The sequence below is a fragment of the Octodon degus genome, unplaced genomic scaffold (genome assembly GCF_000260255.1).
Source record: "Octodon degus isolate 3935 unplaced genomic scaffold, OctDeg1.0 scaffold00286, whole genome shotgun sequence".
NCBI lineage: Eukaryota > Metazoa > Chordata > Mammalia > Rodentia > Octodontidae > Octodon > Octodon degus.
Window position 1 is genome coordinate 1,569,665 of NW_004524862.1, and position 24,840 is coordinate 1,594,504.

Consider the following 24,840-nt stretch of genomic DNA (forward strand, 5'->3'; position numbering starts at 1 on the left):
TTGTATTTATTTTTGTGTGTGTGTGTGTGTGTGTGTGTATGTGTGTGTGTGTGTGTGGCCAGCTCAGCCCACCAGGGGGCGGGCCTGGCTGGCATGTGGTGCTGGGGGATTGAACCGTGGTCCCTGTGCTTTACTAAGCTTGTTCTAAGTAGGTGCTTTAGACCACTGAGCCATCTCACCAGCCCCCCTAAATCCTTTCTTGTTTCTTACTGAGTGTAGCCTCACACTGTTCTAACTGTCTTATGCCATGAGAACTTCAGATGCAGGTTCCTTCTGCAGCTTGGGAGGCAGAATGAGAGGCAGTGTCAGTGTGGCCTGGCGCGCGCAGAGAGCAGCGCAGCTCCTGCCGTCCTCAGATCTGGATACTGGTCCCCCCGCTTAAACACATTTTTCTGAGTATGCCTGATCTTGTATCCCTTCTGTCTCCAAGTGCAGGCTGTCGTACAGTTGTTTGTTTTTGGTCTTTTTTGATTTTACTGTATTTTTTGGTTGAATGTTTTTTTAATCCCTAAATTAAAAAATAAACATTTTTTTTTTTTTTTTTTTTTTTTTAAGGGGAGGTTTAGTTTTTGGTTTTGGTGCTGAGGACCAAACCCAGGGCTTCCAGCTTGCTAGGCAAGTGTTCTAGCGCTGAGCCGTATCCCCAGCCCCTAACCTGTTACAGAGTTTAACTAAAACTGACCGTTGATGCTATCCAAGGTGCTTGGTGGTACCATCTTGATATTCATATTAGTGTTCTATTTCATTGAAAACTGGCTTTGATGTTAATTTATTTTTTTCTTCACTTTATGTATATGGTTCTGAGTCTCACTACACAGCTCAGACTTGTGGTGATCCTCCTGTTTTCAGCCACTCCAGCTCTGGGATTACAGGCATGTGCCACCACTCTGGACTCTGTTGCAGGCTCAGCATGCCCCGAGGGTGGGGCTGTGCAGCCTGTGGGACCAGGATCGAACCCAGGATCAAACTTGGCAAAGCAGGCACTTAGTCAGCAGAGCTATCTCACCAGCCTTTTATTTATTTATTTAAAAAAATTTTTTTTTTTGGTGTGGCCAGCTCAGCCCACCAGGGGGCAGGGCTGGCTGGCATGTGGTGCTGGGGGGTTGAACCGTGCGTGGTCCCTGTGCTTTGCTTAGCTTAGCTTGTTCTAAGTAGGTGCTTTAGACCACTGAGCCATCTCACCAGCCCCTCACCAGCCTTTTGATGTTAATTTAAACATGTGTTATATCCATTTTTCCAGTTTTAAATTAGTATTATGATTTGTGAGTTATTTTTTGATAATGTTTAATACTGTTATTTGGATAATTTAATTGTTGCTAATTTTTCCAATTCACATGCTAAATTGAATCAATATATTTTTTAGATCCATATGTCAAACTTCTCCTTGATGCTATGAAACACTCAGGTTGGTAAGTAAATTTTATGAAAATGCTTTTCTATATTCTGGCTGCCAAAACCAAAAATTTAAAATATCAGTGCTTAAAAAAAAAAAAAAAAAAAAAAAATCAGTGCCTCCTAAAGAGTTCTCACTTTGGGCCATCAAGCCTTTTCTATGGGGTACATAGTGATTCTCTCCAGGTAGGCCTTGTTCTCCTTCGCTGTCTTTGGCTTTATAAAGTCTGGCTGTACTATTCAACTTGGATATTAGTAAAGATAGTACTCAAACTCTTTTGTATCAATACCAAACCTAGCCTTTGGGCATTGTCCATAAGTGAGAAGAAATCTTAGTTTGGTATATAGCAGTCTTCCAGATGTTAACTTTGGCTGGGGAGATGGCTCAGTGGAATAAGCGCTTCCCTGGCAAGCGCAAGGACCTGAGTTCAATCCCTGGTTCCACAAAAAAAAAAAAAAAAAAAAAGAACCAGATGTTAACTTTAAGGGTATTGGAGGAAGTTACCTCTGGTGCATTATTTATTTATTTATTTTGATACAGGGTCTTGCTACACAGTTCAGACTCATAGTGATCCTCCCGTTTCATCCTCCCCAGTACTGGGATTAGAGGCACATGTAACTCAGCACGCCCAGTTTCAGGGCTGGCAAGGCACGTCCATGGAGCTGGGGCCAGCAAGGCATGTGGTACTGGGGATCAAACCTGAGTCCTTGCACTTGCCAGACAGGTGCTTATGCCACCGAGCTATCTCCCCAGCCCTCTGGTGCACTTTTTAACATTCTGGCCCAAGAGCCAGAACTTCAGTGTATTTATGATATAGTCTCTCTCTCTCTCTCTTTTTTTTTTTTTTTTGCTCCCTAGCCCTCCCTGAGGGTGGGGCTCATGTGGCATATGGTGCTGTGGTACCAGGGATCGAAATGTGGTCCCCTGTGCCTGCCTAAGCCTGCCTAAGGAGGTGCCTTAGATCGCTGAGCTATCCCGCTGACCCCACGATATAGTCTTAATCAGCTGACCAGAGGGTTTATGTAATCTTACATAGACTCTGAAGTGGGATGAATTTTTCAGTCTCCCTGTTTTGCACACAAGAAACACCTGAGTCCTGAGGTGCTTTCCCTGGGTTCAGAGGTGTCGTGGTGGATGGGATCTACTGTATCCGAACGGTCTCCTGCCCCTGGCTCACAGCTGTTCCCTATATACACAGTTCTCCTGGACATTGTCTCTTTAATCTGTTCTTACCTTTTAGTGCTATTAACAAAGAAAGGCACTTCTCTTGTGAAGACTGTAATGGAAATGTCAGTGGAGGTTTTGATGCTTCCTCGTCTCAGGTAGGCTTGTTTGCCATTGATCTTCTTCCTTTCGGTCCTTTCTCCTGATACTTGCTGAGCACCTTCCACTTGCTGGGCATTCTGTTTGGTAGGCTTTATTTATGACTCAGAAACAGTGAATTCGTCATGATCCTCACACTTAATTTCATACTATAGGAGATAAGACATGAATGCAGCCCTAAACTGAGGCACATTAAACTATGTCAGATGTTCTTGTTGCATTATTTTTCTTGTTGGTATAACAAGTATCTGAGCTGGGGAGATAGCTCTGTGGTCTAAGCGCTTGCCTGGCAAGCACTAAGCCCTGGGTTTTATTCCTGGTGCCGCATGCTGTGCCAGCCTCAGGTCCCTGGGTTTACTGTGCCAGCCCTAAAACTGGGTATGGTGGTGCCTGCCTATAATCCCAGTGCTGGGAGTCTGAGACAGGAGGATCGCTAGGAGTCGGAGCTGCCAAGCTGTGTAGTGAGACCCTGTACCAAATATAAATAAATGATAAAAATGCCCCCAGATAGATGAGGTAACCAACTTATAATGAGGAAAGGTTTATTTTGGGTCAAGGTTTCAATCTATTCATTGATTACTTGGCCTCACTGCCTTTGAGATCTGGGCTGAGGCAGGACATCATGGTAGGAATGCAAGGAAGACACTTGGCTCACGGGAAGCGAAAAAGAAACAGGAGGGGGTTGGGGCTCCAGTATCCCCTTCAGGAGCATGCTCCAGCAGTGACTTTATTTCTTAAAGTTTCCCCACCCCTAGGAGTGGTACCGATTGGGGACTGAGCCTTCAGTCTGTTGGCCTTTGGGGAACATTCAGGATCCACACTAAGTTTTGGTTAGCACAGTGGAACATGGTGTGGAATGGCACAGTACTGGGTTGAGAGACACCCACAGGTTAATCTAGAGGATAGGGAGCCCTTAGGGGCGAGCAGGGAAGACAGAGACTGTGGCCCTTTGCCCCGCAGTGGCATAAGCAGGAGTGGCATGCTGAGAAATGATGAGGCACATTAGGGAATGGCGTATTATCTGGTTTAGCTGGAGGGCAGGTACACATGGAAGGTGAGGGGAGCAGGATTGGGAAGAAGGATGAGCCGGATGGTGGAAGCTGTGAATGCTGAGGGAAAGGACTAGAGCTCTGTGTGGTGTGATATGATACCGCCAGCAAAAGTTTCCAGCTCTGGGGAGGAAACTTTTTCATCTGTACAATATGGGTAACAATCATATCTGATGGAATGATTAGGAGAATGAAATGAGATGTTTTGTAAGGGTATCATCATGGTGACTGGCTTTCATGAACAGTCTATAAATTTGTTAGTAATTTTTAGTCCTTGGGAGGTTTTTTTTTTTTTTAATTTTAGACAACCAAAAACAATAAACAGGCTAGTAGGACAGTAGTAGTAATCAATACTTTGCATATAGTTATCTTTGTAGTGGTTATTCAGAGTATAAAATATTGACAAGAAATAGTGTCCAAGGGGCTGGGGAGATAGCCCAGTATCTTATTCAGTAGAATAAGTGCTTCCCTGGCAAGCACAAGGGCCTGAGTTCAATCCCTGGTTCCACCAAAAAAAAAAAAAAAAAAAAAAAAAAAAGAAATATTGTCCAAACAGTCGTAGCTCAAAACTTTCTTTGCAATGAACTAAGAGAAGCTAGTTCATTGTACACATGGAAGGTATCTTGTGTATATATCTGATTTTTCTTTTCCCGCTCAGAAAGTTTTGGCAGGGTCTTAGAAGTGACAGATGGGTTATATCACACAATGATGGCAAATGAAGATAAATATTCCCAATTAGAATATACAATTTGCATTTAACACATTTAGCTTTTTCCTCCTGGGGAATTTTCATATGTATTTCAGTTATTTATAACTAATTTCTAGTAATGATGGAAAAATCAGTATGCTATGACAGGAGAAGTCTGAGTTTTGGAGTTAGAGAGACTTGAGTTCAAATCCTACTTCCTCTGCTTGCTTGCTGTGGGGCTTGGACAAGTTATTTTTCGTATTCTCAGTTTCCTCATGTGTAAATTGATAATCACAATTCTGATCTCAAAATGACTCTTGGCACGTTTGCCTGCTGTCTTGTCCCTGGGGTTAAATAGAGTAGACAGTTTGAGTTTTCCTTTTCACTATCAGGGTGTTGAACAGTTAAACATTCTCAACTTTTATTTATTTATTTATTAAAAATTATTTTTATTTTTATTTATGTGTGTGTGTGTGTGTGTGTGTGTGTGTGTGTCCAGCTCAGCCCACCAGGGGTGGGGCTGACTGGCATGTGGTGCTGGGGGATTGAACCGCGGTCCCTGTGCTTTACTTAGCTTAGTTTGTTCTAAATAGGTGTTTTAGACCACTGAGCCATCTCACCAGCCCCTTGAATTAAAATTTTGATGGTGAAGTCTCTATTTCTATAGGAGAGTAAAAATCATACGTGCACACTTTGAAATTGGTGTAACTACTACCTCGACTTTAGAAGTAGAGCATTATTGGGCTGGGGAGGCAGCGGAGCATCTTAAGCGCCTGCCTGGTATGCTCAAGGTCCTGAGTTCGATCCCTGGTACCATTATAAAAAAAAGTAGAGCATTACCAGAACTTCAGAAACTCTGTGCTTCTCTTGAAATCTATATTTCTCCTTTATTCTAACTTCTGTGGAAAGCAGTCCCTACTTTTCTGAGTGGTTTCGTGTCCATATATACAGTCCAGTAATACATTATTTAGGTGTTTGCTTTTGTGCTTTATATATGTAATAATTTATAGTTTTATGAAATCACACAATAGATAATTCCCACAAATTATTTTTTTTTCCAACATTATTTTTGAAATTCTTCCATGTTGTGCTATGAATCTCTTTTGGCTAGTTTCTCTGTTGTGTACTGTTCCAGTGTGTGTTTATATTATAGTTTATCCTATGTGATATTTGTTATTTTCAACTTTGTTATTATCAATACTGCTGCTATGAACCTCCTCCTCCTCTTCTTTCTCCTCCTTCTTCTTTTTTAGTTGACAAGAACTCACTGTAGTTCAGGATGGCCATGAACTCACTTTGTAGCCCAGGCTGGCCTGAAACACTAAGTGATCCTCCTGCCTCAGCCTCCCGAGTGCTGGGATCACAGGCGTGTGCCGCCATGCCTGGTGCTGTGAATGTTCTTGACTTTCTGTCCTAGTGCAAGTTCGCAAGGCTTTCCCCCGGCCACAGAGCAGAATTGCCAGGGCAAAGAGTGTCCGCACATTTTCTGGTAATGCCAACCACGACCTTCCTGCGGTCTCCAGTATGTAGCACTCTTCTGGTGGCCCCTTTGGTGGCTTATCTTCCTTTTCCAACTGTTGAGTGTTGAAGTCCCTTCATCTTTGGCATTAGGTACCCCCTTTTTTCTTTCTTTAGAGTCTACCAAAGGAACCTCATTAATTTTTGTAGGTTACAACTTTTTGAACTCTACATCCTTAGATCCGAGTACTTAACACTTCGTCTTGGTCTTAAAGGTACTGTGAACCTGACACGTCCAAGTCCAGATTCATGCCTTTTGTCCCCCACCACATGGCCTTTAGTCTTGCATATCTCGCTGAGTGTTTCCACCGTCCAGCCTGTTACTCACGCCAGAAGTTTGTAGGTATTTTGGCTTCCTTCCGCACTTTCTATCACTACGTTTTTCCAGTTTGCTTCCTGAATTTCTCTTTCAGCTCCCACCGTTCTAGCTCAAGTTCCTCACCCTCTGTCTCTTGCCCAGAGCACTTCATTAGCCTTCAGCTAGTTTCTGTGCAACCAGTTCTGGTCTGCTTATTCCTCTGACGGGAGCTGTAAGGATAAAGCAGCACAGAATAGAAGCACTCCCCTATATCAGTGTTGCCATGAGGCTGGAGACAGGGCCTGTGGTGACTGGGGCCTGCCGGCCTTGCCAGTCCTAGCTTGCACCCACCACCCAAACTGTGCTTTGGTATTTGGCCCCGGGTCAGCCTCTTGAAGATTCTGTTCTTTTGACTGTCCCTGCCCTTTATGTATGTGGGGATCAGCCACTTTACCATTGCTGGGACAAAATACCCGACACCTGAGATGTGAAGGAGAAGCGCTTTATTTCTGGCTTATAGAAGGAGGATGGTGGAGGGCCACTGTGGAGGGAAGGGCTGCCAGGCACATAGAAAGGGAGGAGCCAGGTGTGAGAACACACCTCCTGAGGCAGGCCCCCAGTGGCCCAGCCATTCTGACGGTGCCCACCTCTGAATATAAGGCTTTGAGCACAGAAAAGATCTCCAATGTAACACTATTGTTCTTTGTCTCAGACCTCCCTTCTCCTCCTCTCCTCACATGTAACTCCCATTCAGCTGTTGGGTCTCAGTGTAAAATGCCTAACACAGAGGAGCCTTTCCTGCTCCCCAGACCAGGTCAGGCAGCCGGTCATATTCTTCATGGCAGTTGACATGGTGTGTGTCTCAACGTTTGTGCCAATATTTGACTAATTTTTGTCTCCATTAGATTATAAATTACTATCAAGCCTTAATAAGTATCAGTTGAATAAATTAATGTTGAATAAATGAATATAAAATATCTAGCACATGTCCCAGTGTCTGGCACCTAGTCAGTACACAGTTAATGGCAGCTGCCATTGTTAGAATCCCTCCTGTCTTTCTTGTCCTCTTAGGGTCCTGCTCAGCGTGCTTTTGGCTTTTTGCATTTCTTTCCAAAAGTCTTTCAGAGGATTTTTCCTAGCTCTTTTTCTTAATCTTGTAGAATGAGGACAATGATAGTCATTGTCCTACTCAGAGACTTGCTGAGAAGTATTTTACAGGTAGTCAGTCTCATTTAATTCTCAGTTCTATGAAGTAGGTACTGTTAATTGTTTCCTTTTATAGTTGAGGAAACAGAACACAGATAGAAAGTTACCTGAGGTTATCAAATGCCTTACTCACTTTCCACTTTGCTAGGGCAAACGTACCTGACAGCCACAATTAAAGGAGTTTATTCCAGCTCACAATTTGCAGAGCTTTCAATCCGTAGTCAGCTGACTCCAAGGCAGGGTGGTTTAGCTCAGAGAGCAAAGCAAGGAGGCAGAGAGGGAGATACCCGTGGCAGGCCACACCTGCAGTGACGACCCTCCTCTTCTGACTGGATCCTCCTCAGCTGACTGGATCCCGCTGAGTAACAGCTGGTCAGCTGTGAGCCACTGTAATCCAGTCACCTTCCAGAAGCCCACTTTGGTGCACAGGAGGCTTGGGGGGGACATCTAGATACATACCGTAACACCAAGTTAGCAAGGACTGGAGCTGGTTTTTCAACCTGTCTGCTTCATTTCAAAGCCTACTCTTCTAACTTTCCTAATGTGTAGTCCAAGACTGGTGCAGTCAGCTAAGGGAGGCTGGCATGTGACTAAATGTTCTTAACTTTGTGCCATTGTGGCCCAAAGGGAAGGGAGAAGATCGTCATTGGGAAGGCTGACAGAGCATGTGTAGTTAGCACTAGACTTGACCAGTAGGCATGATATGGGAAATGATGTAGGACCTCCAGATATGATATAAGGGAAATACTGTAACTTCCAACCTGTTAGATATCCAATTTGTAGAGTTGGTGTTCCCCAAAATTGGAGAATAAGTTCTAAGGAATAGCGGAGTTAGTAGGAAATATTTATTGAGGGAGGAAAGCTACAGCAGGAGGGCTCCTAGTGGGTTGCTGAGGACCCTCCTTCTCAGGGGAAGTTTTAAAGAGCACAACCACGTGGGTACAACCTGGGTCACAGCTCTCAACTGATAAGATTATAAGTATAGCTGCTTAGGTACTATTGCTTTAGTGGTGAAGCAGGTCACATAGCAAGTGCACGTGAAAAGTACAAAGAACCTTTTAGACGGGGATGAGTTGGAGGGTCTTGCTCACTGTCTTAGTTACTTTTCTCTCATTGCTGAGACAAAATACCCCAACACACAAAATTAAGGAAGAAAAGTGTCTTGATTATTTTTCTCTTGTTTCTGGGACAAAAAGGAAAGGTTTATTTAGCTCATAGTTAGTGGAGGTCTCAGTTCACACTCTGCTGGCTCCAAGGCAGACTGGCACATGGCAGAGGGCAGTAGTTCATGGTGGTGGAAAACGGCAAAGAGCAAAGGGAGGAGATGCAGCTTTGGCTTCCAGAAGTCTGTCTCCCTCCCTTCCACACTGACTGCAAAGACTGGAGCTCCTCTGAGGAAGTGGCGCCCTTCAGCCTTTTTCAGTTCCCTTTTTATATCCTTTTTGCACTGAGTCACTCTGAGGTGGGCCCTCCAGGCCCTAGGGTATGGAGTAGCTGGGCCACTTAGCTAAGCTTTTAACTTCTCTAGTTGATGCAATGTATTGACCACTGTAGCAAGGTTTACTTAGCTCACAGTTTGTGGAAGTTTCAGTCCATAATCAGCTGGTGCCGAGGCAGGGTGGTGTGGCACAGGGGCACAGAAGACAGCAAAAGGCAGGGAGAGCAAGCTTCTTTTCCTTTCTTATATTGTAAGCAGGCTCCCTCCCTGTGAGGCAAGTGTAGCACTCACACCATGTCTGTGTCCTCCTCTTGCACAGGATGAGGCTGTTTACAAAGGAACCCCACATACTTGTTGAGTCTCTTAGCCTAAACTTCTCAAGTTGACACCATGTATCAACCATAACAGTTCTGGAGATGACATCATGTCTGTCTAGACTTTCTTAGACCATGTGTTGCCCCTCAGCCCAGGCCTGGTTGTTCTGTCTTTCTCCTGATGCCTGAACTCTAACAGATGCTCCTCTGGCCACAGTTACAGTGAGTTCTCATTCTTGCCTGGCTCAGCCATGCCTCACTGTCTATAGTATTTCTACCTCTGTGATCTATAACAGGCAGAGGTGGGACTGACGGAGAAGGCTGGGTGGGGGCATCTCAAGCAGATGAACTTGTGAGAAAGAAGGTAGAATCTGTAAGATGAAAGCAAAGTTTAGAAATAACCAGATTTCTCTTAATTTGGTGTCTTTTAGATTGTTTTATGCCAGAATAATATCCGTAATCAGGCCCACATGAACCGAGTGGTCACCCACGAGCTCATTCATGCGTTCGATCACTGCCGTGCTCATGTCAACTGGTTCACCAGTGTCAGACATTTGGCATGCTCAGAGGTGAGTTGTATTGTAAAAGGCATTGATTTCCCCCCAGAATAGTCTGTGTATTAAAGTATAATATATTTAATGTATTTTCCTCTTATTGGCTCACCTTCATCTTTTCTATTTTTAACTACTATTGAATATAATTTTTGAGATACAAGCAGAGAAATTTTAAGTATATATTAATTGCTGGATGGATGAATGGGTTGGTTTTTTGAGACAGGGTCTCACTTTATAATCTAAGCTGGCCTTGAACTTGTGACCCTCAGTCTTAGAGTGCTGAGGTTGTAGGCATATGCCACCATGCCCAGCAGTACGTAGTTTTAGAATTGTCTTAAACATAATTTTTAATTATACTGAAGACTAATTTTAAATGTAATAATAAATTTCTTGCTATGGAATAAGTTACATAATATTAAAAATAATATTGAACATTTACTGAGGGCTGTGTATCAAACATTATTTTCTCTATGTGATTTATTTCTTAATTTTTACAACAACATATCAAGAAAGATACTATTATTACCCTTGCTTTGTGTATGTGAGAGTGAAGTGCATCCTTGGATTCCATAGCCAGTGAGTGGCAGAGACAGGGTGACAACCAGTGTTCTTACCAGGTCTGAAGTCCCTTTGTCTTTGGGTGTTACGCTGCCCATATTTTCTCACTCTGCACACTAACTTATTTTCTTTGAAATTTCCTTTAATTGTTAGGAGTACTGAACATTGTTGCACATTCTTGATTTTTATTTTAAATTAATCATTTCTTATTAAATTATAGTTTATCATTACTAGTTTGCTGTGTTGCATTCCATAGGTAAGTCTTTGCTTGCCTTAGAGTAAAAAGTTTAGTTTAAAAAATATGACATAAAATATATATTTATTACTAAGCACTTTGGATTGCTTTCTGGTATATGCATATATCAGCTCCTAGAGAGACATATATATTTCATATTTGCATTTCATTAGTTGAGTGCATTAGGATGAAAAAGTTAAAAGGTAATGTACGTCTCAAGCTTATACTGTATAATTTATTTTCTCTTTCCCTTGATTAACGAGTGACACTGCTGCCCCTAATTATAATTCCTATTATTTGGAAAGTAGACGAAAACTTGAATTTTTAAATAGGTCTGTCTCTTGGGTGTTAGAAGAATTACTGCATGTTAGCCAGTTAAAGTGTGTTAAGTACCTTGAAAGCCTCAGAGCCAGGCCGTGTTATTGTAGCAAGAACAAGAAGTAGGTCATTGTCTTCGTGGTGAGTTAGCAGAAGTGTGGCCAGAGGCCATGCACTCCACGTGCATAGTTTAATCTGTCATGCACATAGCATGACAGGTTTGGAACATTGTTCTTAGTGCTTTTTCTTTTTCAATGTATTTTAGGACAGGGTCTAAAGGGTCTCACTACACAGATCAGACTCGTGATCTTCCTGTTTTCAGCCTCCCAAGTGCTGGGATTACAGGTGTGTGCCGCCACACCCAGTCTCACCTGCGCTCTGGGGGTGGGGCTGACAGCACGCCAAGGGTTCAGAATCTAACCCTGGTCCTGGGTCTGCCTAAACAGCCACTATTTGGCCGGCCCTTCTTTGTGCTTTTTATCACTTAATTTCCTATAAGAAGTCCAAATCCTGGAAGAGAGCCCTAAAGCAGGTTTGAGGGAGAATCCATGAAAGTTTCAGAGATTAGGGCCAGGACTAGGAATGGATTCATTTGCTCAAAGTGTCTTAGATTAAAAAAAAAAAAAAAAAAGTGTCTTAGATACAAATATATTCAGGTTTTTCTTGCCACTAGGGATTGAGCTCAGGGCCTTTACACCGAGGTACATCTTAGTCCTTTCTGTTTTTAAATTTTGAGACATATTCTTCCTAAATTTCTAGGCTGGGCTTAAACTTGCTGTTCTCCCATTTCAGCTTCCCAGAGTGCTGGGATTGCAGATCTGTAGCACTGTGCATAGCTGATGTACTCAGTTTTGCACTCACATTCAAACTCAGCTTATAAATCTTCGGAAGAACCCTTTCTTGAGGTCTTTTGGTAATTTCTAGAAGCATCTGTACTTTGTAGAGATTAAGGACCCCAACATTGGGGTTCACTTCTGTGTCATGGCTCTCTGGCTCCGGACAGGTCAGTTCTGTCATGTTATAAGGTGAAGTTTAGAAAATTCCTTTTGGGACTACTGTCTAGAATATAAGGAACTAAAAAATAAATCAGGACCCCAGATTTAAAGACCTAATTCAAAACTAGGTGTCTGAAATAGATACCTACCAGATGAAGAAATAGAAATGACACCCTCCTACAAAGGCATATCTTTTGCTCCCCGTCTTTGGACACATAAGAATTGGAGGCAAAGAAATGAGGGTTTGGATACATCTAGAGCTGGCTTGCTCCCTGCAGGGTCAAGATCAACTGTCCCACATAAAAGGAAAAATGTAGAGACTAGCCCTTTCCCACCTTTATTTCTAATTCTCTGGCTCCATCACTTACAGAACCCTGATTCTGCTGTCCTTGTTCCTTGTTCCCTTGGTCTCCCCATAGTCTCACCCAGTGACCACTACTCCTATTACTGGCTATACTTCCCAGAATTTCCAGTGGCCTTTCACTTCCTGCTCTTGGCAGGCATCACTGATCTGTCCCATTGACTCAAAGGCTATGCATTAGCACCTCAGTTAGACCCACTGGCATTGCTTACCGCCAGTGGAGGGGGTAGTGTTATCCTAGTCAGCTCTGCACACATCTGTACCCAGAATCAGGGCCAGGTTTACCCAAAATGGAGACAGATGGTCTTTCAGGAGAGCCTTCTCAGTAGTCCTCCACAATGTGGGGAAAGAAGGGTTGAAGGGAGGATAGGAGAGTGGGGAAAATAATCAGGTGCAGGTACAAATTTCCTACGATGAATGTAATCAGATATCTAAAATGTAACAATAAACTTAATAGAAAAAGAGATTTTCCTTTGGTAGATGATTGGCCTTTTCCCTACCTTCAGTGTGTCTGTCCTTAAAGAAAAAAATTGTATATTGCAGGGCGTTTGCTCATGTGGATCTGCACCTTAATTCTTCATACCTTTCTTCTAATCCTTTGTTATCCAACACTTGTTTGCCTTCCCATTTGATTATCTCCCTATTTCCTATTACCTTTTCTTTTACACTTTATTTATATTTTGTTTCTCGTATAAGAGAAACCATGTGATGTTCAAACTTTTTTTTTTGATATTTAAGTTTGTGTCAGATTTATTTCATTTAACCTTGTGATCATGAGGTATATCCATTTATCTATGAATATCTCGTTTATCCTGTATATGGCAGAGTTGTACTTCACTGTGTATAAATACTGTATTTTCTTTATCTGTTCATTTCCCGCTGGACATGCAGACCACTTCCAAGACTTGGACTTTGTGAGCGCTGCTCTAAGCGCAGGTGTGCATGGGTCACTGTGACGTGATGCCTCTAACTCTTTCAGGAAGATAGCTAGAAAGGGAGGAGCTGGATTGGATGGATTCTTATTTGCAGTTTTTGAGGAATCTCCATATTGAATCTCCTTAGTGGTTGTACTAGTTTACATTCCTACCAACAATGTAGAAGGATTCCTTTTCCTTGAAGCCTCTTCAGCATGTTATTATTCGATTTTTTTTTTTTTTTTTTTTTTTTGTACCAGGAACGAAACTCAGGACCCTGTACTGGCCCGGCAGGCACTATGCTGCTGAGCTACATCCCCAGCCCTGTATCTCTTGTTAATAACCATTCTTGCTGGTGTAAGGCGGTAACTCAGTGTTATTCTAATTTGCATTTTTCTAAAGGACAGCTATGTTGGACTTTTTTTCTCGTATTTATTGGACAGCTGTTCTAAGAAGTGGTCTATTTGTTTCAGTTACCCATTTTTTGATTGGGTCTTTTATTTTGGGGTTTAATTTTTTGAGTTTTTTGTTTTCTAGATATGAGTCCTCTCTCTGAGGAGTAGCTCACAAAACTTTTTTCCTGCTCTGTAGGTGGTCTCCTCATCCTACTGGTTGTATCCTTTGTTGTGCAGAAGCATTTGATACAATTCTATTTGCTGATTGTCCGTATTATTTCTTGTGGCTTTGGGGTTCTGTCTAGAAAGCCTTTACCTATGACTATGTCTTTAAGAGCTGTATTTATGGGGGCTGGGGAGATGGCTCAGTAGAATAAACGCTTGCCTGGCAAGTGCAAGGGCCTGGGTTCAATCTCTGGTTCTGCCAAAAAGAAAAAAAAAAAAAAGCTGTATTTATTTTATCTTTCAGCAGATTAATTGTTTCTGTTTTTACATTTAGATATTTGATTCTGTTTTGTTTTGTTTTGTTTTGTTTTGTTTGTACTGGGAATTGAACTTATGACCTCACACATGCCAGGCAGGCCCTGTGCCACTAAGCTATACTCCCAGCCTTTGAGCCTTTTTATTTTGGTTTAGTGCATTGTTTGATATATGGGTCTAGATTTCAATTTTCTGCAAGTAGATATCCAATTTTCCCAATATCTTTTATTAGAGGGGCTATGGGCTATCTTTCTTCCAGTATATGTTGTTGGCCCTTTGTCAAAGATCAGATAACTGAATGTGTTTGTTTCTGCTTCCTCCATTTTGTTTCTTTGATACACATGTCTGATTTTATGCCAATACTATCTCCTTCCTTCCTTCCTTCCTTCCTTCCTTCCTTCCTTCCTTCCTTCCTTCCTTCCTTCTTCCTCTTTTTTTTTTCAGAACTAGGGATTGAACTCAGGCTCTTGTGCTTGCCAGGGAAGCGCTTATTCCACTGAACCATCACCCTAGCCCCCTTCCTTTCTTCTTTCTTCGTTCATTCGTTCGTTTTTTTGAGACAGGGTCTCGGGTATGCAGTCCAGGTTGACTTTGAGCTCACTTTGTAGTTCAGGCTGGTCTCAAACTCACAGTGATCCTCCTGCCTGAGCCTCAGCTGCAATTACAAGTGTGTGTCACCATGCCCTGCCTACCATGTGTTTCTTTATCACTATAGCTTTGTAATAACTTCAGATCAGGGATTATGGTACTTCCTGTTGCTGTTACTCAGAGTTGCTTTTGGTATTCTAGGTCTCTTCTGGTTGCATATGAATGTTTGGATTGTTTTTTCTAGATCTATAAAGAATGCTGTAGGTATTTTGCTTGGGGTTGTGTTAAATCTATAAGTCAATTTTGGAGATACACCATTTTTTAAAAAAAATTTATGTATGTATGTATGTATGTGTGTATGTGTGTATGTGGCCAGCTCAGCCCACCAGGGGGCGGGACTGGCTGGCATGTGGTGCTGGGGGATTGAACCGCGGTCCCTGTGCTTTGCTAAGCTTGTTCTAAGTAGGTGCTTTAGACCACTGAGCCATCTCACCAGCCCTAAAGGTACCTAAATCTTTTTTTTTTTTTTTTTTTTTTTTTTTGCAGAACTGGGGATTGAGCTCAGGCCCTTGCACTTGCCAGGCAAGTGCTTGTTTTACTGAGCCATCTCCCCATCCCCAGATACATCATTTTGACTGTATTAGTTCCACCTATCCAGGAACATGGGACATCCTTACATTTCCTGATACCTTCTTCATTTTCCTTTTCCAGAAGGGTGTAATTTTTGTTGTGATTGTCTTTCAGCAATCATTTAGCATAGTCCTTGGATGTTTGCTCTTATTATCAACAGTGTTTAAAAGTTCTTTAAAAGTATTATACATACTGCGTTCTTGGAAAAATGTGCTAATATTATATCCTTTTCCAGTTTTACAACATCAGTTGATGTAAGGATATAGGGCCTGAGCGTCATTTCTTTTCATTTGCCTTCTGTCTTGCAGGTTCGTGCTGCAAACCTCAGTGGAGACTGCTCGCTTGTAAATGAAATATTCAGGTTGCATTTTGGATTAAAACGACACCATCAGGTAAAAACTAACATGAAATCACCTTCCTCAAGAGTGTTTTAAGTGGAAATAATGAGTAAGAAATGAAGTACATTTACTGTTTGACCTTTGAAAGGATCATGTATATGAAAAGAATGCAAAATGTGTACCATTTAGGCCCCTTAGATAGAATTCATGAGAAGAATGCAAAATGTGTGCCATTTAGGCCCCTTAGATAGAATTTCATTTTATTTTATAATTATGCACAAGCTGTGTGAGTGACTGGGAGATTTTATTTCATTTTTTTTTTAAGAGCAGAATTTATTTATTGGGGGAAAAGAAAGTTTCTGTCAGAGAGGGAGAGGAACAGAAAGGGGACCTGAGTCAGTTGCCCTGGTATCTGTCTTTTCTAGAATTTTTAAAGAACAAAACCACAAGGTGAGGTGGGTGTAAAGTGGGAAACATGGGAACTACCTAGGTGGGCATGAGGTAGGACAAAACTATGGTCAACCAATAAGATTACAAGAATAATTGCTCAGATAAAATTGATTAACTCAGGGTCAAATGGGGAAGTGAGTCATGTAGCAAGTGGAGACTGGGAGATTTTAGTAGGGAGGATGTAAGGATCTTGTCTCTGAGACGCTTTTGGATGGGGCTAGATGAGGAATGGAAGTGAGATCACAGCCTGTCCTTTATCCAGCAGTCCTGCTTCTCTGCTTGGAAAATACCACAGTGTCCTGGAGATAGGAAACATAATTCTTTTCAGAACAGAGACTGCCTCGCAGCATAGGCCAATGGCTATGTGTCTATGCGCCTTGAAAGGCTGTGTGACTTGATAGAAAGGCTTTGGATTGGCACAGACTTGGCCATGGTGAGGTGAACTGAGTGGACTTTCTGAACAAAGCTGAATAAACAAAGAAGAAAGCTACAAGTCAAGACTATCCTCCCAGAAAGCCTTTAAGACCCACAGTGATGGGCCTGGGAAGAGGTATCGTAGAGCTTGTGAGTTGACAATGTGAGCGGTGCTGCGCAGCACCACGGTCTCTGGTCCATACCTTAGAGGAAGACTGGGCAGAGGTGTCCTGTATTGGAGCTTGCTGGGCACGTTGTGAAATCCAGCAGCGTCAGGAGAGCAGTTTCAGTCAGATGCCAGAAAGATAAGCTTGGGATATCATGTGGGCCTTTGGTTCTCTAGACAAGAGAGTGACCCCACTCCAGGGTGCAGGTGGAGAGAGACAGCAAATGAAGGAGAGAAATGGCGAACCTAGTGCATGGCAGTTGGGAGAGGCCTGCTGCTGCCTGCTGGGGTGATTCTCTCCCTTAGTCACCTTAGTGAGACGATGCTGGCTTGTCTTGGCCACGTGTCTCTCTGCCCTCAGATTTCTCCAGTTCTGTGTCTCTGGCTCATAGTAGAGAAGAGAGAAGCAGGGTGTTTATCAGCGCACCCTGAGAATTCATAGTACGATAACGTGATTAAAGCTCAGGGTCTGGGGCTCACGGTGTTCGGAAGAGAAGTCTCTACTCTTTTTGCTGTTGAGTAGCAGCAGGCGGAAATAAGTAGAACTAGAATATGATTGAAAATATGAGGAGGTAGGAGAATCTAGCTGAGGGAAGAGTCTCGGAACACGGGGTCCTTGCTTCTGAGCCCAAGAGACGCAAACACCAGGTGCTGTGACAGCTGCAAGACCGCACAGTTTTCTTTTTATTTTCACAAAAATGTTTTACATCTGGACAAAAGTAAAATTGAACTGTGGCCTGCACTTTGGTCTCCTGACCGTTTGGCTCCAGGAGACAGATTTTTGGCTCTGTTTCCTGTTCCCCGGGAGGGAGCCGTTTCTTTTCATTTTGGCACTTGCTGTTCTGGCTCCATATGGTTCTTCCTTTCCTTGTTCTCTTATTCCTGGGATTGATTTTTAAAGTTAATATTGGGTGTAACCGAGGCTTGTCTTCTGGTGCTTGTGAGTCTGTAGCTCGACGCACTGAGCAGGCTGAACCAAAACTGCGGAAACTTGGAACACATCGGTGACTGTCAGGATGTGCGGTCCTCAAAACCAGTGTTGGCTTTTTTGAGAAAAGATCAAATTGTTTGCTTTTAAATTTTAGTTTAGACCTAGGGAGAAATAAGTGGATTAAAAACTCTTCAAGATTTGGAATGACAGTCTTATACTTCTTAAATATTTAAGTTGAACTGTTGAGAAATTCTAGCCTATGATTATATAATACTGTTTTCTTAGGATTAGAACTTTAAGAGCTATGCAGGAAACATTCAGGACAAGAGTTGCTTATTTATCTTTTTGTGGTACTGGGGATTAAAACCAGGACCTTTGCACCGAGCTATGTCCCCAGCCCTTTTTTATTTTTTATTTCTGAATTGTTCTCACTAAGGGCCAGGCTGGGCTTTAGTTGGTGGTCCTCCTGGCTCAGCCTCCAGGGCTCTGGGATTATAGGCATGTGCCCCTATGACTGATTTAATTTTTCCTGTCTAAAAATGAATATACTTTCTAAGGTACATGTGTGTGTGGTTTTTTTATTGCATCCAGGCAAGAGAATGACCCTCCCCCCCATTTGTAGTGATCCTCCTGCGTCAGCCTCCCCAGTACAGGGATTTCAGGCATGTGCCACCACACCCAGCCTTAGGGCATGCACGGGGTTCTGGGGTGGCACTGCATATGGTACTGGGGGTCAAACCCAGGTCCTTGTGCTTGTCAGGCAGGCTGTTAGACTTACTGCGCCATCTCCCCAGGGCCTAGAGAGGGAATTAATTTTAATTGTGATTCAGACATTATATAAATATTTCATAATTAAATTTTCACATATTAAAGACATACTTTTCTTTTTCCTTAGACTTGTGTGCGAGACAGAGCCATTCTTTCTATCCTGGCTGTTAGGAATATCAGCAGAGAAATGGCTGAGAAGGCCGTTGATGAAGTTTTTGAATCTTGTTTCAATGACCATGAGCCTTTTGGCAGGATCCCACATAGCCAGACTTATGCAAGATATGCTCACAGAGACTTCCAAAACCGTGATCGGTACTACTCAAATATATGAAGGCAGTGAATCTTGTATCATAGCACCTCAGTGATCGTGAAGAAGCAAATGCGGTTCCTAAGGGACAGATGCGTAAAATGTCGATGATCAAGTACATACGCTACCTGGAGTATGCTGACCTTAGCACATGATCAGAAAAAGTAGGTGGGGCAAAAGGTGAGACAGTCTTAAGCTCCAAGGCAAAAATGGTAACTGTAGAGTATATCTATATGTACTTTACTTGACAAATAAGATATATAAATTACATTTTATATTTTCTACAGTATATTTTTGTTTTTAATATTTATATTGTTACTGTTTTTATTACTTGTGGTTATTCAAAATTTGGTTGTGAAAACTGAAATCTCTTGAATGTTGGTTGGTAGTTGGAGTTGATTTATTTACATTAAATAAAAAGAGACATGAACTGATTTACTGTAAGATATTCGTTGGGATATCTTGAGCAACACATGGAAAGAATAAAAATTGGGCTAATTCATTAATGATCATTGTCAATTTTTCCCTGTTCTTTCAATATATATATATGGGCATGTATGGCTTAATTTTATGGGGGACCATCCTGATTTTTTTTTTTTCTCTTTATGTTATGTATCTGGTACAGGGTTTCACTATGCAGCTCGGACTCATGGTGATCTTCCTGTTCTCAGCCTCCCCGGCGCTGGGATGACAGGCATGTACTGCCATGCCTGGATTCAGTTGCAGCTCAGTGTGCCCAGTGGGGCAGGGCTGGCACAGCATGGGGAGCCAGGGATTGAACCCTGGTCCCTGCGCTTGCCAAAGCAGGTGCTTAGTCTGCTGAGCTATCTCGCCGGCCCACTGATTTCTTTTCTTAATAAAGATACATTAAATTCGTATTTTCAATCAGCTTTTATTGGTACATTTTAGATATACATAATGATCACATTCATCATAGAGAATTTATAGCTGTACACAGTATATCTTTTCTTCCCTGTTCCCCTATCCTCGCTTCAACCTCTCCTTCCCTCCTGCCTTTCCAGAAGCTTTGTTTTTATTTATTTTTTTCTCATTAAAAAAAATTTCCTGGGGCTGGTGAGATGGCTCAGTGGTCTAAAGCACCTACTTAGAACAAGCTTAGCAAAGCACAGGGACAACGGTTCAATCCCCCAGCACCACATGCCAACCAGCCCCGCCCCCTGGTGGGCTGAGCTGGCCACACACACACACACACACACACACACACACACACAAATAAATAAATGCATTTAATAAAAAAAATTCCCTTCTTTTCTTGACCCTCACTTCTCTCTTGTTTCTCTCCCCATTTGAACATTTTATTCTTACTTTGTAAAAGTTACATTGAATTTATAACACAATTTAGCTTAATTTTTATATAAGATTTTCCACATAGTTGTTTCAGATCTTTTGTCAGGCTCTGCACTAGACTTTTGGATTCAGCAAATAGCAACATCTTACCTGTACCCTGTAACAGACATCACCTGCATTTTCCACCTGCTCCTGGAAACATATCACTTGGATTGCGTCTACACTTAAGTGGACGATACCAGCATGTCACAGCTGATTAGCACTTTGAAGAAAAAGCAGTTCGCAAGATACTGTCTTTTGAAGAAATTAAAATTTGATTAAATACAAATTATGAAGTGCTGCCTCAAGCCTAAACTTATCAGACAGTCAGAGCAAGGTTTGAAAGTTACAGGGAGGAAACGGTAGGAAACATCAAACCTGTCTCCCCCCGAGGCAGCACACACACATAATAGACTCTGTCTGAGGTAACCGTTTTGGAACTTGAATTCTCTAAAGGCTTGCGACTTCCAGGGAAAAGCTTGGATGGTGAGTTATGGATCATTTCAGTCAATGTCAGGCTTAGCCCAGTAGCAACTGCTGATCGCCATTCCCTAGTTCTAAGCAGGTGGCTATTCATGCACTCCTGGAGACACTGGCCCAGAGCTTCAGGAGGCCAGAGGGAACAGAAAGGGGCCTTGTTCTCCAACTCTCAGGGATCTGGGCTCTGAGGACTCACTGCATCCAATGATGGACACCCACTGCTATACTTCCCGTATTGCTGCACTCCACCCCTGTTCCCCCCACTGAAGTGACTGGAGGTTTAACAGGCTGTATTCCCCACTTTATTTTCTCTCTTTTTGGGTCTCAGAGATTGAAGACTAGAAATTAAAAAACAATGTCATGCACCAGGGAAATAAAGCCACTGAATATGCCCAGAGGAATGCACAGTTTCAGAAAGAGATGAAGTTTGTCCTTCAGGTTAATCAGTACATGGAATGCTTACATGTGCGCAAGCAAACCAGCACGTCCCAAAGAAAAGGATAGTCTGGTTTCCACATTATGGACTTCAGATGTCCTGTTTTCAACAAAAGTCATGAGACACAGAGAAACAGGAAAGTTGTCTCATTCAAGGGAATAAAATAAAAAAATAAAGAGGAATTGTACCTGAAAAAGACCTGATTATGTATTTACTAGGGGATGGCTGGTAAAAGAGACAAGCATGTCACTATGGTTCCTGGGCTGGCTTCACACTCTTGTACTCAAGTGATGCTTCTGCCTCAGCCTCCCGAGTAGTGGAACCCAACAGGTGCATACTGCTTACTTGGTTTAAGACAGAAATTTTAAATAATGGTCTTAAAGATGGTCAAAGCATGAAGGAAAGCCTGGAGAAAGTCAGTAAAACTGAGTGGCAATATTATAGATAGAAAATCTTAAAAAAAAAAGCTTGATGTGGTGTAAAACTAGCACTCTGGTAGGCTGAAGAAGGAGAATTACAAATTTGAGCCTATCTTGGGCATTTAGGGACTTACTGAGACCCTGCCTCAAAATTTGAAAGAACTAAAAAAAAAAAAAAAAAAAAAAAAAAAAAAATTGAAAGAACTGAGGGTGTAGATTAGTGTGCAGGCCCGCGGGTTTAATCCTCAGTATTAGAGAGAAAAAAGAAGAATATCTAAAGCTGAAAAGTACAGTAACTGAAATAATAAATTCACTAGAGGGATTAAAGGCAGATTTGAGAAGGCACGAAAGAGAATCAGTGAATACGAAACAGGGCCACAGAAATTAGTGAGTCTGAGGAACAGAAAGGAAAACTGAAAGAGAAGTGGATAGAGCCTAATGGCCCTATCAAAGGGACCAGCATATATTTGCTGGGGTCTTGGAGAATATTTAAAGAAATAATGGCCGAAAATTGCCTAAATTGGGTGAAAACATGGTCATTAACATTTAATAAGCTTTGTGAGCTCCATGTAGGATGAATTCAGAGATGTTAAGACAGTACAATCAAACTACCTAGAGCCTGGGGAGGTAGCTCAGAGGCATAAGCTCCTGCCTAACAAGCGCAAGGTCTCCAGTTCAGTCACCAGTAGTGCTTGCAAAATGCAAAAACGAAAGCTGTGCAGCTACACCCAGCTCAAACTGTCTAAAGACATAATTTTGAAAGCAGAAGTGACTCATCACATGCAAGGGGTTCTAAATAAGGTTATTATTATTATTTTTTGTGTATTTAGTACAAGGTCTACAGTGTCTCACTGTGTAGATCAGACTCGTAGTGATCTTCCTGTGTTCAGCCTTCCAAGCGCTGGCATTATAGGCACGTGCCATCATGCCCAGTCTCAACTGCAGTCTCAGCGCATCTCGGGGCGGGGCTGGCACATGCATGCCGAGGATCGAACCCCAGCCCCTGCGCTCTGCCTAAGCAGGCTCTTTAGTCCTCTGAGCTATCAGGCTGGCTCTCTAAATAAGGTTATAATCAGGCTGGTGCTTATACCACTGAGCTATCTCCCTGGCCCTAGTCAAGAATTCTATATGTGGTAAGATTACCCTTTAAAAGTTTGTGCAGTTCAGGTTAGCCTTGAGCTCACTTTGTAGGCTGTGCTGGCTTCAAAGTTGTGGCAGTCCTCCTGCCTCAGCCTCCCTAGTGCTGGGATTACAGAGGTGCACCAACATGCCCAGAAATCTAAATTCAAGTTAGAATGTTATAATCTTACGATCTTAAATGTTGTCTTCCTATGTAAGGGAAATAAATATATACAAAAAGTGGAAATGTTAAAGGAGTTTAAAATATTTCACTTAAAAATCAAGTAAACATAAAAGAAGATGGTAAAACAGGAAGTAAAACAAAAGTACATGCAGTGCTGCCTGGCTCATGAGTGCTTGTGTTCGCAGACAGTTTGGTTTGCAAACAGAACTGCTAGGCAAGATTTTGTTTCCCCTACACACAGATGCAACTACCTTCCCCCAAATTGTAAAAGAAACTAAACTCATAAGCTGAGGCAGCACTGTAGTTTACACTACACAGAAAACAGAAATGGCGGTGATTCCTGTCCGCAGTTACTGTCGATGCAAGCGTGTGAAACTGGCAAAAGAGATCTTCAGAAGAATCCCAAAGCACGCTGTCTGCAGGAAGTGGCTTTATATCCAGAGCTACAAATTGACTGAGAGTGAAAGGATGGGAAAGGATAGTCTCTGCAAGTAGTAACTAAAGGAGAGCAGGGTGCTCACACTAAACATCCGAGCCAGCTTCAAACAAAGTGACAAGAGACTAAGAAGGACATTGTATATTAATGAAAGCTTCAATGCAGCAAGAAAATATAATTATAAACATTTATGAGCTGGGGAGATGGCTCAGTAGAATAAGCACATGCCTGGCATGCATAAGGGCCTGAGTTCAATCCCCAGTTCCACCAAAAAAACCTCAAAAAACCCCCCCAAAACCCCCAAACAGATATAAACATTTATGTACCTAATGATGGGATATCAAAATATGTGAAGCAAAAATTGACAGACTTAGGGTACAAACTGTCCTATGATAACACTTGGCGAGTTCAATAATGAACAGACCAGCCAGACAAAAGACAAGTAAGGAAATGGGCTCAAACAGCTTCTGCTCCTGTTAGTAGGCTGCCACTGGTGGTGTCCTCAGGTCTGAAGTCTCCTTCCCTGCAAGCCTAACTGCCTATCACCTCTTCATGCCTAGGTTGTGTGCCATACTGTTATCCCCTAATCCCCTGACACTTCTTCTTTGGGGTAGTTGTTCCTATAGTAACAAAGACCCCATTAGTGTTGACCACTCCTGAGTCCTTTGTGCCTATATAGCATGCCATAGTGAGTGGTTGATAAATACTTGCTGAATAAATGCAGTACCTCTATGTCCCCTCTTATTAATTCCCTCTTCAAGCAGTGTTTGAGAGGATGAGCTGTAGCTCTCACAGTGGGCTAAATTCAGCCTCTTTACTCTTATGAGGCTCCTCAGGGTCTTCTCCTTAGGGAGACTCTGGCTGCAGGAAAGGTAGAAATTAGCGCACGGCTGAAGGGGTGCCAGAGGAGCAGCACCAGACTCACAGAGTACATGGTTAAAGACTGGGGCAGATCAGTCAGACAGTAGCTGCGCAGACTTAGAAATAAAGTTACTCTTAGAGATGGCTGCTCCAGCCATTGTGTTCTGACAAGTTTGCCTAGGACACCATCTATACCTTCCCTTTCCTCTGCCCAAAACTACACCAACATTTTTCTTCTTCACCTTTGTTCTTACATCCTTGGGGTCCAAAAAAAACAATACAAAACAAAACAACAACAAAAAACAAGGCCAGGGGTTCTCAAATTGGAGCTGTTTGCCTGAGGCGTTTTCAGGCTGACACATCTTGCTAAAGCAGTACTTCTTGGAGCTTACATTGAACTTCTGCTCTGAATACTCTGCGCCTTCTGCTTGGCCACAGTCACACGCTGCGACGACGCCTTGCCTGGCGCCTGCAGACGCGGCTGGCTTGGAATTTACGAGTCTGGGGTTGAAGTGCAAATACTGCAGGTAGCTGTGACCTTTGCCCTGAAGTATTATGTTAGCAGAGTTTTCTGGCTCCCTCTTACTTTACTGCCTTGAATGGGAGGCACCAGGAATGAACGCAGTTCCCACTTAGAGAAGGTGTTACTTGCCACTTAGGATGAAATATGATTTTGACCTCCTAACTTAGGACTTTTGCATGAATATTATTATCTTGATAAGGTCCCAAGTATTGCTAGAAAGTGTTAGATTGTTTAGTTGAATTCAAACACCTTAGTATTTAGATGCCAATAGAATATTCACCTCTGACAGAACAGAAAAAAAAAAAAGGATACAAAGGAAAGATCATTTTGTATTTACATATACAAAATAGGATAAATTTACAGCTACTTTTGCTTAATTCAATGAGAAGAAAGAGGTGTACTAACA

General features: G+C 42.3%; 1 protein-coding gene, 1 non-coding gene and 1 pseudogene across 5 annotated transcripts in view; 2 read left to right on the forward strand and 1 right to left on the reverse strand.

The window, feature by feature from the left end:
• Atp23 (ATP23 metallopeptidase and ATP synthase assembly factor homolog) overlaps positions 1-19,175 on the forward strand; it is a 43,613-nt gene extending 24,438 nt beyond the window's left edge. For 3 of the 4 annotated variants that reach the window (XM_023707279.1, XM_023707280.1, XM_004647051.2), the window contains exons 2-6: positions 1,364-1,409; positions 2,634-2,715; positions 9,659-9,796; positions 15,564-15,647; positions 18,450-19,175. In XM_023707279.1, the coding sequence (XP_023563047.1) occupies positions 1,393-1,409; positions 2,634-2,715; positions 9,659-9,796; positions 15,564-15,647; positions 18,450-18,653 (525 nt within the window). In that variant the 5' untranslated portion in view covers positions 1,364-1,392 and the 3' untranslated portion in view covers positions 18,654-19,175. The remainder of the gene's footprint in view (positions 1-1,363; positions 1,410-2,633; positions 2,716-9,658; positions 9,797-15,563; positions 15,648-18,449) is intronic. The other variant, XM_023707281.1, reaches the window with a different exon arrangement.
• Positions 12,060-12,190, forward strand: LOC111814286. Its single transcript, XR_002819312.1, has one exon. It is a non-coding gene; the product is annotated as a small nucleolar RNA SNORA38 (small nucleolar RNA).
• Positions 15,722-24,840, reverse strand: part of LOC101578896 — a 78,024-nt pseudogene continuing 68,905 nt past the window's right edge.